At 33.9% G+C, this 15,852-nt stretch overlaps 1 protein-coding gene across 1 annotated transcript in view; it reads left to right on the top strand.

Moving 5' to 3' along the window:
* Nucleotides 1-12,454, top strand: part of LOC106107288 — a 58,553-nt gene extending 46,099 nt beyond the window's left edge. The window contains exons 2-5 of the mRNA XM_013288083.1: nucleotides 9,769-9,965; nucleotides 11,416-11,647; nucleotides 11,752-11,829; nucleotides 12,035-12,454. Coding sequence (XP_013143537.1) covers nucleotides 9,959-9,965; nucleotides 11,416-11,647; nucleotides 11,752-11,829; nucleotides 12,035-12,329 — 612 coding nt within the window. The 5' untranslated portion in view covers nucleotides 9,769-9,958 and the 3' untranslated portion in view covers nucleotides 12,330-12,454. The remainder of the gene's footprint in view (nucleotides 1-9,768; nucleotides 9,966-11,415; nucleotides 11,648-11,751; nucleotides 11,830-12,034) is intronic.
* Nucleotides 12,455-15,852: the final 3,398 nt, after the last annotated feature.

Here is a 15,852-nt window from a genome sequence, read left to right as displayed (position 1 = left end):
GGGCACAACGACAAATTGATGTCTACTATATGGTCATTGCGATGTCAACAGAATTTCTATATTAGCAAAGCAAAGAGCAAAGCTGAGAGTCTAAAACTTACCAAGGGCAACTTTAGAACTTGAACTTCCATCAGTTTTTGATATTTCGGAAATATAATTATAATGACTGAGGCGATGTAAATGTGATTATAGCATAGGCTCTTTGTATTCTAATTGAGTTGATCGTCAGCCGTAGCATTCAGGGGTGTCGCCGCACCAATTAGTCTTTCGTCAGCGCCTCACTTCACAATTCTCTACGAATCGCACCCCTACAACATTCATTTACGTCGAGGAATCGGCTTTATTCGAATGCCGAATTTCAATCTTGTTTCAAAATGTCAATGAGGTTTGATTACAGCGAATAGAACGATTCATTTTATCTTAAGCTTCGCTATCGACATCTCTTTCATACTCCTTAAAAAAACTGTGACAACGATGGTTTTAACATTAACGTTGTTTACTAAAAATGTCTTCGTTTGTTTTATTTTGCTTTAATCAGCTGACAGGCGGTTATAGAGGTCGTGAGAATTAATATTTTTCTTTTTCTTAGAACGCAAAGACGAAAGGACTGTTTTGCATTTTATCTTTATTAATGAGCTCAGTGTCTAGACTTTGATAAGTACTTTCTCAAAATACCTAGTAATTTAAACGATTTAGTTTGAGTCAATGATTAAATAATGTAAAACAAATAAAAGTGTTCTAAACTATTTTAATGTGACTTATGTTTTTTTTATAACAATCGAAAGTTATTAACAATTATTTCGTAAACAAAAAGGTCACGACGATTTCAATAAAGCAAGAAAAAAATGGCGTCATAATATAATTAATTGAGGTCGTGACAACGTTACGATTTGAAAGGAAAATTTTTCACCGCCCCCGAGCGTTATGGTAAATTGAATTGAGGGCCGAATATCCGGGGGCCTATCGTCTTCCTCAACTCACTTCGCGGATATGCTCACAATGGAAGCTTTTTAAAATTTCTGACACTCTAATATAATATTTTTATGCATATAGACAATATCATAAATTGGACCAAAAATAATGCCTCTTTGTTTCATTTAAAAATTACCGAGACAAGTGATAGAATTATTCAACAAATATTGCTCAGAGTCACTTAGACCGTAGTCTAAGGGCTAAGGTAGTTGTTATTTTGCTAAAACATCATTACTAACAATCGGATTTATCCCAGGTCACAATTATCAGCTGTCAGCGCATTCAACTCCTCAATCAAGTGTATCGGAGTGGTCGTGCGGACATATTCCCACTCGGGTCGCATTAGGCCCACTGGACGAGGGTCCCTCAATTTGCCGACGTTTATACGGACCGAGGCTATCTCGGCTGATATGTAATTTACTTATTTCTAACTAGACAGGGTAAAGGGACGTCCTTTTGTGTACCCCTGCTTTTTTTGGTAATCCCTACCCGAAATAAGCCGTGCATGTTTTTGTTGCTTAGAATCTGTACGTTCTGTTATGTTATTATTATTACTAGTGAGTGTAATAATGTAGTTATAGGTTCATGTCGTTATAAAATCATTATTTAATATTTAGCTTTTCTAATCTTACCGCCAAAATATATTGATTTCGGATTTTGAAAACAAAATGTCGGTCTCATTTAGCTATAGAGCGCGAACACACTTTTGACCGTTTAGTTGCGCTTTGATTTCCTTTGAGCTTATGTGAAGATGTGCACACTACTCGATTTTTAGTTATGCAACAAATCATTTGAATTGATATGGGATAGTTTAATCAAAGATGTCCGCCCGCTCTTAGTCTACAAAACGCGAAATTAGTGCTATGTAGCGAAATTCCAGTTACGTCGATATATATCAATTATACAGAATACCCATATTGTTTTTGTCCGAATCAGGTTAATATAAGTTTAGTCGTCTGGTATAAAATGAACTAAACGATAATTTAATCACGACTGGTTCCTGGCAAGTCTATGACATCAGTATTATGTAAAACTAACTTTCATACAATAAAAGTCAATGCTAACTAGTAATCGTTTCATTATTCACTAGTTACATTTATTATTATTGTTATTGTACAATTTTTGATGCATACGTAACGTTCATTTTGAAAAGATTGTAAAACTTTTCGCAACATCGGTTATATTTCTTTGTGTCTGCTGCATCTGGTTTTTGTTAACGAATCAACAAATGCCTGGTTTGGATGAAAAAAAAGCTATCTTACATCTCAATGGAGTTCATCCCTTGTGTTGCTTGAAAGGGCTTGTCTTTTTTTGTGGCATCGGTACACCCTTGTTAGGTGAATCTACCTGGGTTGAGGTAAATATTTTTACCGCATAGACTGTTGACGTACTTAAATATCCAAATTTGTTAAGACATAGATATTACGTTTAGAATAATTAACGTGTTAGTACAACTAAAAATAAAACAAGTAAATTGAAATTTCCATAAAATATACTCTCTTTATCTGCATAGAAAAAGTTATTATCTATTATACAGTTATAATACTTTAATAGTTGGTATATAATTAGAGTTACCAAACAGTTTGAAAATAAATATCTTGTAGATTTTATCAATATAATATGAAATAAAAAACTTTGTTACTCTTCTTCGCATCGAGTTCGAATAAGAAAATAAATATCGGTATCAATAGGGAATATTCAACATAAAAAAACACACAAAGCTGTTTCACCCTATTGCCTATGGAAATTGCTCTGAATGAATAAAGAATAAGCCGTAGGTAGAGTTTGAGACCAACAAAAGTTTTCTTTTGAAGGACGAGCTTGTATCGGCTTTCGGAATACAAAACTTTTAAGCTCCAATTTACATTACCGGAAATAACGTTTCGAACAAATTACTCGTGGCTCGCAATTTGGAGCAACTTTACAACTAATTATAATAAGTCGCTTTTATTTCAACCACATTTTCCTTACCTAGTTATTGTTATTAAATAAAAAAAAATACAATTATTTTAATATATTTTTAAGGGTAGGATATTTCAAACCGTTTTAGTCAAAATGTTCTAACTTCAAAATTATTTGACAAATACGATTATTCTGTTACCCTTGAGGATGTTGTGTAGGGGAGAGGGAAAATAGCATAATGTTATTAAAATAGCGGAGCGCAGTTTGCTCTGCACCATAAACATTGACTTTGGTGTTTGCATCTTAGCTTACCGTCATCCACATAAACATCCTGCAATTAATTGCGTTCGTACATAACTTGCTCTTCTCATCTATTGCAAGGAAATTTAAAACTTAACACACAGTTTTAAGACTGAAAATCGCTTGCGTGTTCTAGTAGGGAATTTAAGTTCAAAATGGCTTACTGTAGGAACTAGGAACACACGCAAAGCTTTCAGTGATAGAAAACAGATGTTCAAATGTTTTCTATTCTGTTTCTAACAGAGCAAACAAATGAAGAAAAATTTTGTTAAGTCGTTCATTCTCATCAATCGATATATTTATTTACACTGTCGATTTGTGTAGGTTTTACCAAATTTATGAACCACATTAAGATAACTAGCAAATTTTTAAGTATAAAACATGTAAAATTTATTGACAACATAATCAACATAGTTACTTACAATGAGAAGGTATACAGTTCACAAGGGTTTAATTTCTAGCTAGTACCTAAAGTATAGTGTCTAGAAATTTATTAAGATGCAAAGAGATACAATAATAAAAATTGTAGATATTATTATCGTTTGTAACGTTTGTTATATTGAACAATATTTTGCCAGATTGTTATGAGTACGAGGAAGTCTCGCAAATTGCGTATTTTGACGCGTGTCACCCTCCGCGCGACCTGTCATTGGTCTTTGACAGCTTTCGACTAAAATTTACGCGACGCCGGCTATGGCACCTCTCTTTGTATTTCGCTATTCCGAAAAAAACATCATTCAACGTGTTTTGTTGTGCGTGGATCACTGTTGAATATATCTGCAATGTTATTTTGACAACAAAATTTTTTCAACAGCGAAAAAGTTAAAATAATTTTATTATTGAAGATTTACTATATCTGCGGCGTGACATTTTGTTTATAAATGTGTATGTATATTTGCACAATTAGTACAATTACTTGACTTGTCATACCAACATGTGAAAGTGGCTCAGTTACATGACATTGTTATATGATTTTGGAACGTGATATAACACTACACGCAACTAATGACTTTATGATAAAACGAAACATTTTTACAACATCAATCAAACGCAATGACTCCACGTATTTCTATGTTCTCGTAATGCTAAATTTATTTTAATTGAAATGAATTCGGCGCCGAACATTCGCTTTATGGATTAGCTTCCTCGTTTATGTGCGTTTTAACGATATGCATCAGAGTAATTGCAGCTGTTGCATTGTTTTGGATTGGATCCCGGAATAGCATTGAAAATGATTATACTTGCTAGCATAGTTTTGCATAAACTATGATGATCTTATGCATGCATTGCATTATAAGCATTTATGTTTTAATTCTTAGTGTAATGTCATCGCCCCTATTTAAACGTTACAAAGTATTCATGTTTCCCTTGTATGCGTGTAATGCCTTAGCTATAATTTTTCACACCCTAATCCGAAGACGAGCTCCGTCAAAGGGAGCGCTTATCGCCTATCCCAATTTATTTTCCCCAGGATTTAGACGTGATATTGTCATAGGCATGTCATTCTGTCCTACGCAAAACCCTGCTCAATTCGTTTAGCGCTACCAAAGAGATAATTTACTTTTAATAAGATAGTAATGTCTTATTTCGCGTATCCAAGTATTCTCCGTTATTATACTTCACTGGACTCGACCTATTGATATTGTCAGAATATCATTGCCACTTTAATATAAGAGGACAAGATTAAATCCATTTTAGTTAATTATTTACACGGATAAGGTTGATAATTTTTTTCCATTTAGATTACATGAATATATCTTATATTTAATAGTTTATGTTATACAGTAAACATAATTTATATCTAAAAAAGAACCGTTTATTAAGTATTGTGTTTTGACAATGCGATAATAAACAATGAGTTACAAAATAAATCATCAATACAAAGACGGCGTAGACCAGGGAGGCCAAACTATGGGTAGCTGTGCATCGCAAGTGAATATTAATTAGGCTATAAAACATTGTATAAGCTATGAGATTAAAACGGCTTTAAGACGACCAAGATGTGTGTCCATAATTTACCACTTTTATTAGATATGCTCAATGAAGTTTGAGAACCACTGGCGTAGACAATGAGTCGTCACTAACGTGTCCGCGCGTGTGAATCCGCGGCCAATGCTCTGTCCACTTCCCGATTTGGCCACGAAATTAGCCACGCAACACTGACAATAGAAATATTATCACGTTGTCGACCTCTCCAGAGACATCATTTACGTGGACTAGTGATTTATTACCTGTCAGTTCGGATTCCAAAATTAAAATGTCTCGCAGCCTCACTCGGAGGTTAATGGTGCTAGTATAATCATTTAATGTGTGAATTATACAATAAAGCATGGCTTAGGAAACCATTAAATTACTTTATGTATCAGGAAGATAAAAATTATATTTTGTTTTTCAGTTACTGTAGTGTGAAAAACGATGAGAGACAGCCTCTTTACATTTCAATTATATATTTCATGAGGTCATTTCACAGAAGGGATGACAAGGGTAAGAATTTGTGTTTATATGGGTAGAGTAATGTCCACTGTAAGTGGGTCAAATATTACGATAACATTTTCCTATTTAGTACTTACTTACTACAACGAAATCTAAATAAAATGACAGAAAAATCTAATCTCTATCGTAGATCATAAATGTTAGATAATAAGTCTTCATTCCACCTTCAAAAATAATTCACACCAAAAGCATAATCAAATAAATCATTTCACCCATCGTATTCTTTTATATCGTCCTTTACTGGCGCCATCTACTCATATAAGCTCGTAATTAACCAACTCACGATTCTCAGTTAACAACTGACTTCAAAAAATAAACAATCCCTTTTTATGGTTCACATTCGTCACACGTCATCATCGTCGAAAATTTTGCTTTTATTGCGCGTGACTACGGTCATTAAACTTCGGGGTGGGGATATAGGGGGAACGAGGGAAAGGTCATTAAATTGTCAGCAACAGAGGGTTGCCAGAGCGCGTGCGCGGGAGTGGCGCAATATGGCTTTAATAAATCAGCTAATTAACTCCCAAGCCTCATATTAACAACATAAATTCCATCCTACCCGACTCACCACTCCAGATGTTATGCGGGCTGAATATGCGCATAACATATTCGATGGTTCTTCAGAGGATAAGCTCGTGAAGGTTGCCCAAATGTTAAAATTTATATCCCAGGTTAATCTTCATACTAAAAGATATTCTTCGTTAAACCCTTGTGGAGGACTAAGTTGAATTTAATTATCTTTAATATTATTCGAAGCGCTCAAGTATTAGCATTTAAAGTGCTCGATTAGTTTATAACAGTCTGAGATCTAAAAGGGAATTTCAGGATTTTTAAATGTATGTTACGCAAAATTAATAACTAGGATATTTTCATTGTAATTGTATATTTTAGCATTACTCTACTACATGTGTGTGTTCTTTTATTTCTACAACATTATTTGTAAAGGTTATAAATTGTACATTTACAGCAATGTAGTGCGTTGTATGACTGTTATTAAGCTATGAAAACCCACGCTAAATGGAGGGTGGCCCGCGGCCCGTATCACGTGACTTGGTCCATTATAGATGTCATTGGGGCATCTCTTCCTCGAGTTATCTCTTTAAAGATCAGAACAGCTGGTTTAATTACAAGTAAGGTTGGTATTTGTATTATTTGGTAATAACATATGTATTGCATCTAACCATTCAAATATAAATCCTGGCCTAGGATCGCTTCAATCATACATGATGTATACAAATAAATTGGTTAAATACTTTTACGCAAAATTACGATGGTTTTTATGTTTTTGGTCAAGCTATACAATAATATTATTATTTGGCTTAATGTCAGAGATATGAAAACAAAACAATATCGAAAAACAGAACATTCATCGACAGATCATTATTTCGTAATGATCATTTTCTATAGAAACAAAAAGCAAAGCGCGGCGTTGCGGCCATGACTGTGCGAACTTCGAACTCCCTGTAAACCATCGTCCATGAATGTTATTGTACGGATAGTCATTTATCAAAACGTCCAAAGTAGTCACGTCAGGCGACCATAGAGTATTATGACGATAGAATATACGAGTACGTAACTTGTCCAAAAGGTCTTAGTATTTGAGCCGCCAAACACGTCTATTATACGACATGCCAGTAACGAATCGTTTTGAATCCAATTCTCACGGAATCCAACATCACATATGTTACTTTTGGACCCTTAATAACTATCGACGTCATTTAAGACGTCTTTGTTTAAGCAAAATTATGAGACTGGTGCTTTGTGTTTGTATTTTAACATTATTATTTTTTTATTAAATAATTAGTGCTGATCAGAGATTTTGAACTTTGGAAGCATGCCTAAAGAATAAAATGATTCCATATTTAAATATCAAACGACAAATAAATGAACATTGTACGAGTACAGTTGCAGTGCGTGACGTATTCAATAGAGATTTTGTTTTGTTTGTGCTTAGTTTGTCTATACATTAGACTTTAATATTATAAGAACCCTCTTCCTTTAAGGTCTATGAACTCTTGTGCATTCAACTGTGCTCTTAGCTCAATAACGGGCTTAATCGCGTTCATTGAAGCATCGTTCGTCGCAACCATTTAAAGTTACACTACATTTACGATTTTATATTGCCCATCGATGTTGAAATATGGCTTTCACATCATGAAAAGTATTGAAGATTATTAAGGCAAGTATTTATGAAGCGAAAATAGATACGAACACTATGGAAAAGAGAAACTACATCAGTTTGCTAAAGAAGGTGTGATTCTGTCATATTTTGAATTGTGTGGCAGATAATCACTACTAAAGAATGTTAAGGCATTATTGTTTCTATAATGTTAAGAAGATCAGGTATATATCATACGAACGAAGTCGTCGAAGAAGTTACCAACAATTTAAAATTAATTTTTTTATCAACTAGACTGATTGTTTTATAACTGTTTGTCTGTCCTTGCATATGTTTATTGTAGATTTATTTTATTACTATAATAAAACAGTTTCACATGTTATAGTAATCGAGGTTAATTGTATTTGGCATACAAATATTACTTCGAACCTTTATTGCTATAATTTTACGAGCTGCCATTACAAGATATAAGTATTTTCGTTCGTATATTATGTGTATTTACATCAAAGGGCAATTTACGACTGTGATAATGGTTCCATATAATGTGGCACTACCTTTATGATCAATTAAATGTACATAGTAACATTATTATTTAGTAAATAATATATACCAGAATTCATTTACTAATGTGATTCGGGTTGAAGTTTTTATTCTCTAAGTGAAATCTTCAACGTTAGTTGACGAGTTTAAGTTGAAAAAATTTAAATTGTAACATAAAGTTTAGATAACTTAAATTGCTTTTATTTCGATGGGGGTAAAATTTAGGTATTTGATTTAATCGTATTTCTTTCAATATGTTGTTAGAGTAACGTGATTTTACCCAGAAAGGAAGACAAAATAACAATGATACACTAGTAGACAGGCTAAAACATTTTGATTGAACGACGAAAAGACTGACTGACTTTCTACATATACCTAAATTGCAGCCATATTTACGGCACACCGAGTTTTAGTTTCGACGCAGCTGAAATATTCAGTTCAATAATTCTAAAACGTTTTCGCATCTGTTTCATTACGATTACATGATGTATAGTGAAAGAAAATGCTATACGCCAGCGTGAAATCGATTCCGCTCAGTTACAAACGAATTACCACAAAACCGCAACACGTTTCAAACAGAAACAGCTGTTTATTTGAAGATTAGAATTATTTTCGTATGTATATTATTAATGAAACGCTCTTTGAGTTTTGTATGTGATTAATTTAACTTTGTTATTATTTACATTTTAATTAAAATGTCCGCAAACATTGCGGTGTTTATTCTATATTTGTTTAAAATAATGTACTCAAAATAAATGCATATTCATGGATATGACACTTAATTGTCACACGTTAAAATTATATTGAACAAATGGAATTATAGAAACGATAACCTGTGTTGTATTGATGTCTTAGAAAATTAAACAGTTAAGTTTAAAAACGTCTATCTACAAGTCCAACATAAGTCTTATTTTGTGGATCTGAATGTTGGGACTCCAAAGTTGCGGATGAAAGGAGATTGCATGTGGCTGAGATGCGTATGTCAAGATGGATGTGTGGTGTGACAAGAATGGATAAAGTTAAGAATGTGTACATTAGGGGAAGTTTGAAAGTAGCGCCAGTGGTGGAGAAATTGAGAAGCAAAAGGTTAGCGTGGTATGCGAGGAGACGATGGGGACATAAACCAAAAAGTGTTAAGATTGAATGGGGATGGCTACAAAGGAAGAGGAAGACCGAAGAAAGTATGGATGGATTGTGTTAAAGAGGATATGCTTAAGGAAGGAATGGATTCAGATATGACAGCTGATAAAGATGTATGGAAGAGCAGCTGATACATACTGTGCCGACCCTTCGTATGGGATAAGGGCAAGTTGATGATGATGAAGTTTAAAAAAGAGTTATTCTTGGTTGTTGTGATTGTCTATAAGCAACTACTATTATGGTCATTTCGCTGCTCGTTTGTTTTGTTTTAAAAATTACATAAAAGTTGTTTTTACTTCCAGATCAGGGCGGGGCGCGGCGTACGCGTGTTCCGAGGGCGAAGGTAACGCACCCAAGTCATGCTGCGGCCGGCCGCCGCTGAGATTATGCGTGCTCTTCCTCGGCGTAGTGGGAGCCTGCCTGGTGGCCGCGGGCGCAGTCCTCGGCGCTCTAAGGCCACATCCTAGAGCACCTCTCACATTACTGCTTCTAATGATAGGTATATTGTCTTTACTAATAGCTGCTTGATTAGCTACTATATTTCGTTTTTGAATGCCTTGATTTGCACATTTCGAAATTATCCATTGAGTTATTAAAGAAAATATTGTAAGTTAATATTTATAATTGTGTGATCGTTATTCTTATTAAAACAGTACCTATCTACATTTTAGAATAGAGAAATTGGTAATTTTAATAATCCGCTTTAGTTCACTTGTGACCAAAGAACCTTTGACTTCACGTTATGCTCACCATAACGATCGAAGTTTCAGGATCTAATGAAGGCATATTATCAAAAATGAAAGCAAATTTCTCTAACAGCGTTCACTGAGATTCACCTATAAAATTTAATGTTACCTCTAAAATTCATAAATTTTCCACAAAGGGGTCTTAATAAATTACCTTCATTAACGGTAGCGCAATCTGAAGCTCATTGGATATTCTCCGTGTATTATGCACACTGCTATGAATAGCTTAATGACAAGACTTCTTAATAACTCTACCTTAGTCCTATATAATCTTTATAGATTGCCAGAATTGATAGAAGAAGTCTACAATGTTCTATCAAAGGAGGTCGAAGACATTATATTAATGCTTGAATAATTTCTATTCTTTCAACCTTACAGTGCATTCTATGATTCCAATGATTATGTTAGGACATTTTCATTCTTTCTAAGGCAATCTCCGTTGCGTGTTTGTGACGCGCTTTGTTTAAACTCATTGTATATTCGGCGTGCATCTGCCGATAGCAAGTCTGGACGCGTTTTCATTACATCATTCACAAAGTCGCGGCCGCCCTTCGACGGGCGGAGTTTTCAATTAAACTTCGAATGAGTTTTGGAGCAGAATTAATTGGATTTTCATTAGTGTTAGGGACAAATGATGTTGTTACAGCCGAGCGATCTATTGTTTGCACGCGGGGGCAATTTGTACGCGTCAGTCACTTCGCAACTCCATGCATCGACGTCGACCAAATGGTGAACAACTTTCCACACACATTGTTCCCATACAATACATTATGTGCGCTCGTTTGGTTATAGCACACGCGATGCCTCGTTGCCCATTGTCTGTGATCATGTCCGCAAAAAATTGTAGATTAAACCGGGAACAGATGCTTCGGTTTAAGTACTCTTTAAATAACTTATGGTTAAAGGCAATATCTATTCCAAATTTCTTTAATTTAATATAGACTTATAATGTTTTTGACTATTTAATCTGTATTTATGTAAAGTAGCAGTTTTTACTGCTAGTGAATCAGATTAACAAATAAAGACATTGAGAGTAATTTTGTTGTACCAAGGGAGATATTATTACTCTGCCATTTAGCAGGAAAATAGTGATCATGCCCAAGTGCAATGAGAGATAGTACTAGGGATCTTGAATAAAAAGCTCCGTGATTCAACAAATTCCTAACAATGAAAGGTATGAAACCAAAGCTATTTATTCCCCAGGTATAGGCGTAGTGCTGGTGACGGCGGCGGGGCTGGCGTGGCGGCTGGGCGCAAGGGACGCGCCGTGTGCATTGCTGGGGCTGCGGCGCGCGTCATGTCGGCGATTCGTACCGCGCCTACCTCCCAGCTACGCGCGACCACACCACCCGTACGCGGCCATGCTCTACCCGGAGTTCCACTACAGGCCGCCCCCACCCACCTACCAAGCTTCAATGCAGGAGTATAGACTCAGGTACACAATTCACTTTCATACTCGTATTAAATCGTTGTACCCATTCAAACACTGGACTACATATCGTTTGCAATGTTTACTTAATATTGATAATTTATTTCCAGGTTACTTCTCCTCGATAGAAGTGCGCCAGCGGTGTCGCCGCCACCCACATACAGATCAAACTCAGCCAGTCTAGTCAGGTGCGTACACTACACTTTTGTAAGCAATATTGAAGGATTACGTTTTGTTGGTCTGAGACAAGCTTTGCTAATTGTGTTTTCACTTGAAACCACTTATTTACGAGATTCATTTCTCACCTAATCTTCTACCAGAAGTTAAGTTATCTTTTTATTATCTTCCCCATATCATTAAATAAACTATAATATATCGTTTGCTTCCTTACAGAGGAACCACAGGTGCGACGTGGTGCGGCTCGGAGTACAGTGGGCCCCCGTCATACAGAGCACCGCGAGTGGAGCCCCCGCCTGCCGTCACCGACGTGCCTTCCCCTATCGAACTCAAGTACTCGGAAGACGCCATTGAATCCCCTCTACCAGAACAGAAGGACCCTGACGAGCATCTCGTCACCATAGTGCACACTGAAGCCCAACCCGTCATAGTAACAGTGTCAGGATCACCGGCGCTCAACGAAACTCACATCACACACACCTCTGAAATCGATATATTAGCCCATTTATAACGAAACATCGATTAATCTATGTTTTTAAAAAAAGCTTTACGAGATTTTAAATCCGAAATATGAATTATCTATAATGCAGTCGACTAATTGAAACTGAAATGTAATAATGTAGTTCAATATTAAAATGTTGAAAAATTATGAAACAAAACACAGATGCAAAGTGAAATGTAAGTTTTAAATATACTGCATTTTTAACGGAAATTATGATTAATAACAAGTATTTTTTTTAATATTAATTCGGTTAATTTCCAATTAATATGAAAATGTTAAAAGTATTAAAAAGGCTTTGTGTTCCAAAACTGTAACTATAGATACAAATTATATTTTATAACACTTTGGGTTTTGACAGTTTTTTTAAAAAAGAAGGCCCGATTACATAAAACGTGTAAATATTCGTATTGATTTATTTTAATATTTTTGGACTCATTTATTGACTGTGTTGTTTTATTTAAGGATTACATTTGTGCCTTCGTATTATAAGTAATTATTTGTTCCAAAAGTGAAAAAAGATATCGTGTACCTTACTTGAAATAAGTATTATGTAAATAAAAGCATACAATAACGTAATCGAATCGATTTGTTTTTAGATTTTGACGAAATATTTAAACACACAAATAGGGTGTCCAATGCAAGAATTACGAACGAAAAAATTGACTTACTAACAAACCTTTATAGTCTGTTTTTGCATTTTAAGGTTATTAACTTATTTATGTGTTTAAATCTTTCAATGAAACAAATCTTGCGTTGTAAATACATTATACAAATTCGTTAAGTATTTTTATCGGGGTTCATTTTAAAAGTAATTATTTCATGTATTTAAACCAAAATCGATACCGCAATGTACAATGTGAGTTACGTGTTTTACACTCAATTAGTGCCAATGGTCTTTTTAATAATTTTGTAAATATATTCCACCAAATGAGATCCTACTAATTTGTTTAATACAAAACGTTATTGATACATCATTAGTATTCAACTCGACAAATAACCACATCAAAATAAAAATATACAATTCATAACATCAAATACAGAACGAGTATGAACATTTTTAGTCTGTGACTTAAATCAAAGACAATTTAATTTCCAACAGAGACAACTAATTTAATTCAAATACCATAGACAATTAATGCAATTTAACCACTGTTTGTTTTTATTTATATTTCGTTACTTCAGTATAGGAAGATATTTATGAATATAGTGTTTAAGTTGTTGTAAATTATCGGAATATGTTGAGTTCATTAACCTTTATAGTTAGTATGATTCATTTACAAATGAAAATAAAATTCAACAGGTATCAAGTACATGCAATGCAATTAAAATAGAAAAAAAATCCTGATACATTTTATCTTGAGACATAAACACACCAAAACTAACCTCCAAAATATGACCGCCATCTTGTGTCCGCCATTAAATTTACGGCAAACGTAACTATTATTGCTAGATTGGATTTTCGTTAGTCTTATTACAAATTTCAGTGTCCAAAGAACCGATCTCTGTTAAATTCTTTCTTATTCTCATAAACACTTTAAATTACATGAGAAATGTTAAAGAATGTACTTGTTGCGAGGCTATTCTAGGTTCTTGTAGACATACTAGAGAAGCAGTTAACTGTTTATAGCTTGATCAGAAAAATAGAAAACCTATTATGTCCATAGTTTCCTTAAAGACATTTAAGTTCGCGAAGAAGTTAGTTACAAGTTTTTTGCAACATAGGTATTTTATATTTCTGGTCAAGCGTCGATTTCGTTATAAAACCGTAGTTAGCTGTATTAAGGTAAATGATATCACGATATTCAGTGACGATCAATCTAAGTATCATGTAAAATACATACTATTATTATTAAGGAAAGTGTAACATTGTAATGTAATTATTGTACTGTACATAATATATTGTGTTATAAGTAAATAAAAAAAAACTTTTAGTGAATAAAAAGTCGTTTAATTTTATTATTCCTAAACAAATTAGACTAGGTGGACCGACGACTTGTGCACGGCAGGAAGTCTTTGGCTGCGGAAGGCGGAGGACCGTGTTATGTGGAAGGCATTAAGTAAGCATATGTCCAGCTGTGGGGAAAAGTTCATGATAAAACACAGTAGACGTCTTTAACCTAATCTCAAATACTTATAGTTTAATAATGTTATAAAATAAACAATTTATTGCGTAGAATAAATGAATGAGAAACGAAGAGATTACGTGTTTTATTTGAGGCTGGTTGGAAAGCGAGCGGCGCGAATAAATCGCTTTTGAATGCAATCGACAAGAGATGCCGAGAACGAGATGATTTATTGGCTCGACGAGCTCGTCGACTAATGGCAGCTGAGTAAGCACTTGTCTGGCAAATATTTATTTTATTTTTAATGTTCCCAGCCAGCCTCTATCCCCGTAATCCGAGTTCCGAATAATTTTATTTGGAGCTTACAACGTTTACCTTATTCAAAAATAGATAGATATAATTGATGTATTTATATTTCTTTATATAAATACTTATGTAAAAGATGAAGTCAAAATAAATCAATTTTTAAACATAGATTTAGGTAGTTGAGGTTATTTTTAATTTCTCTCATGTTGTTTAATCAGTAGCATACGCTTTCAGATTATATTTTTCACAGAAAACACAAAAATCTGCCCATTAGCCCAAGATAAAAATATTTTTTTAGATGGATGAACACTTATCTTCTGTATATTGAATTTCATATCACAAAATAGTAACACACACATTTTAACATTTTTATTCAGCCAGAATGTTTTTGTACAAGGAAACTGTCGACTGCGACAATAAGAGATTTGATGATATAAACGTATTTGAGGTTAACCAAACATAAAAGTAATATAAAATAGAACCCTTAAAACTCTATATCAATCTCAATTTGTGAGTGAACTTTCATCTAGCGCTCAGTCTCAGCAATTTGAAAATTAGTCAAAGCAATATTTTGATAGAGCAATTAACGTAATTAGAAACTTCTAAAGTACTTCGTTGGTATTAACTAATGCATTAGTCTCGAATCTAAACGGTATAAAAGTTTTCGGCTGATTTCGCTCTTGATTTATTTTTCATAAAACGGCGCCAGTTATTTCAGACGCTGAATATTTCTGGAACGTGTTTTTTCATTACATTACCTACTCTTAATAAAACTCATTGCTTGCTATTTCTACGTGAATACAAAGTTTGATGGACGGCGAAGAATTTTTTGATTTACTCTATTTAGAGTTTAAATTAATTTCGTTTTGAAAATTTTTTAATGTAATTAATTAAAATAATTCAATTACTTTTTTACAAGCTGAACGTAAATACGGCGAACGTAAATGTAGTCATTTTTTTATTCGTCTTCTGTGATGATCATCTATACATATAATAAAATTGTAGTGTCTGTTTGTAACATCAAAAGAAAAATTCCAGATATAGGTAAGATGATGTATTTGCGTTGTTCATAACGAAAATCGCATTTTAAAAAAATGTCATAAATAAAATTTTCAATATGTAAAATTAAATTAATTTATTTTCTATCTAATCTAATCTCTGTT

The sequence above is a fragment of the Papilio polytes genome, unplaced genomic scaffold (assembly GCF_000836215.1).
Source record: "Papilio polytes unplaced genomic scaffold, Ppol_1.0 DF822067.1, whole genome shotgun sequence".
NCBI lineage: Eukaryota > Metazoa > Arthropoda > Insecta > Lepidoptera > Papilionidae > Papilio > Papilio polytes.
Note: the sequence above shows the minus strand (reverse complement) of the source record. Positions and strands in the feature narration are given on the sequence as shown.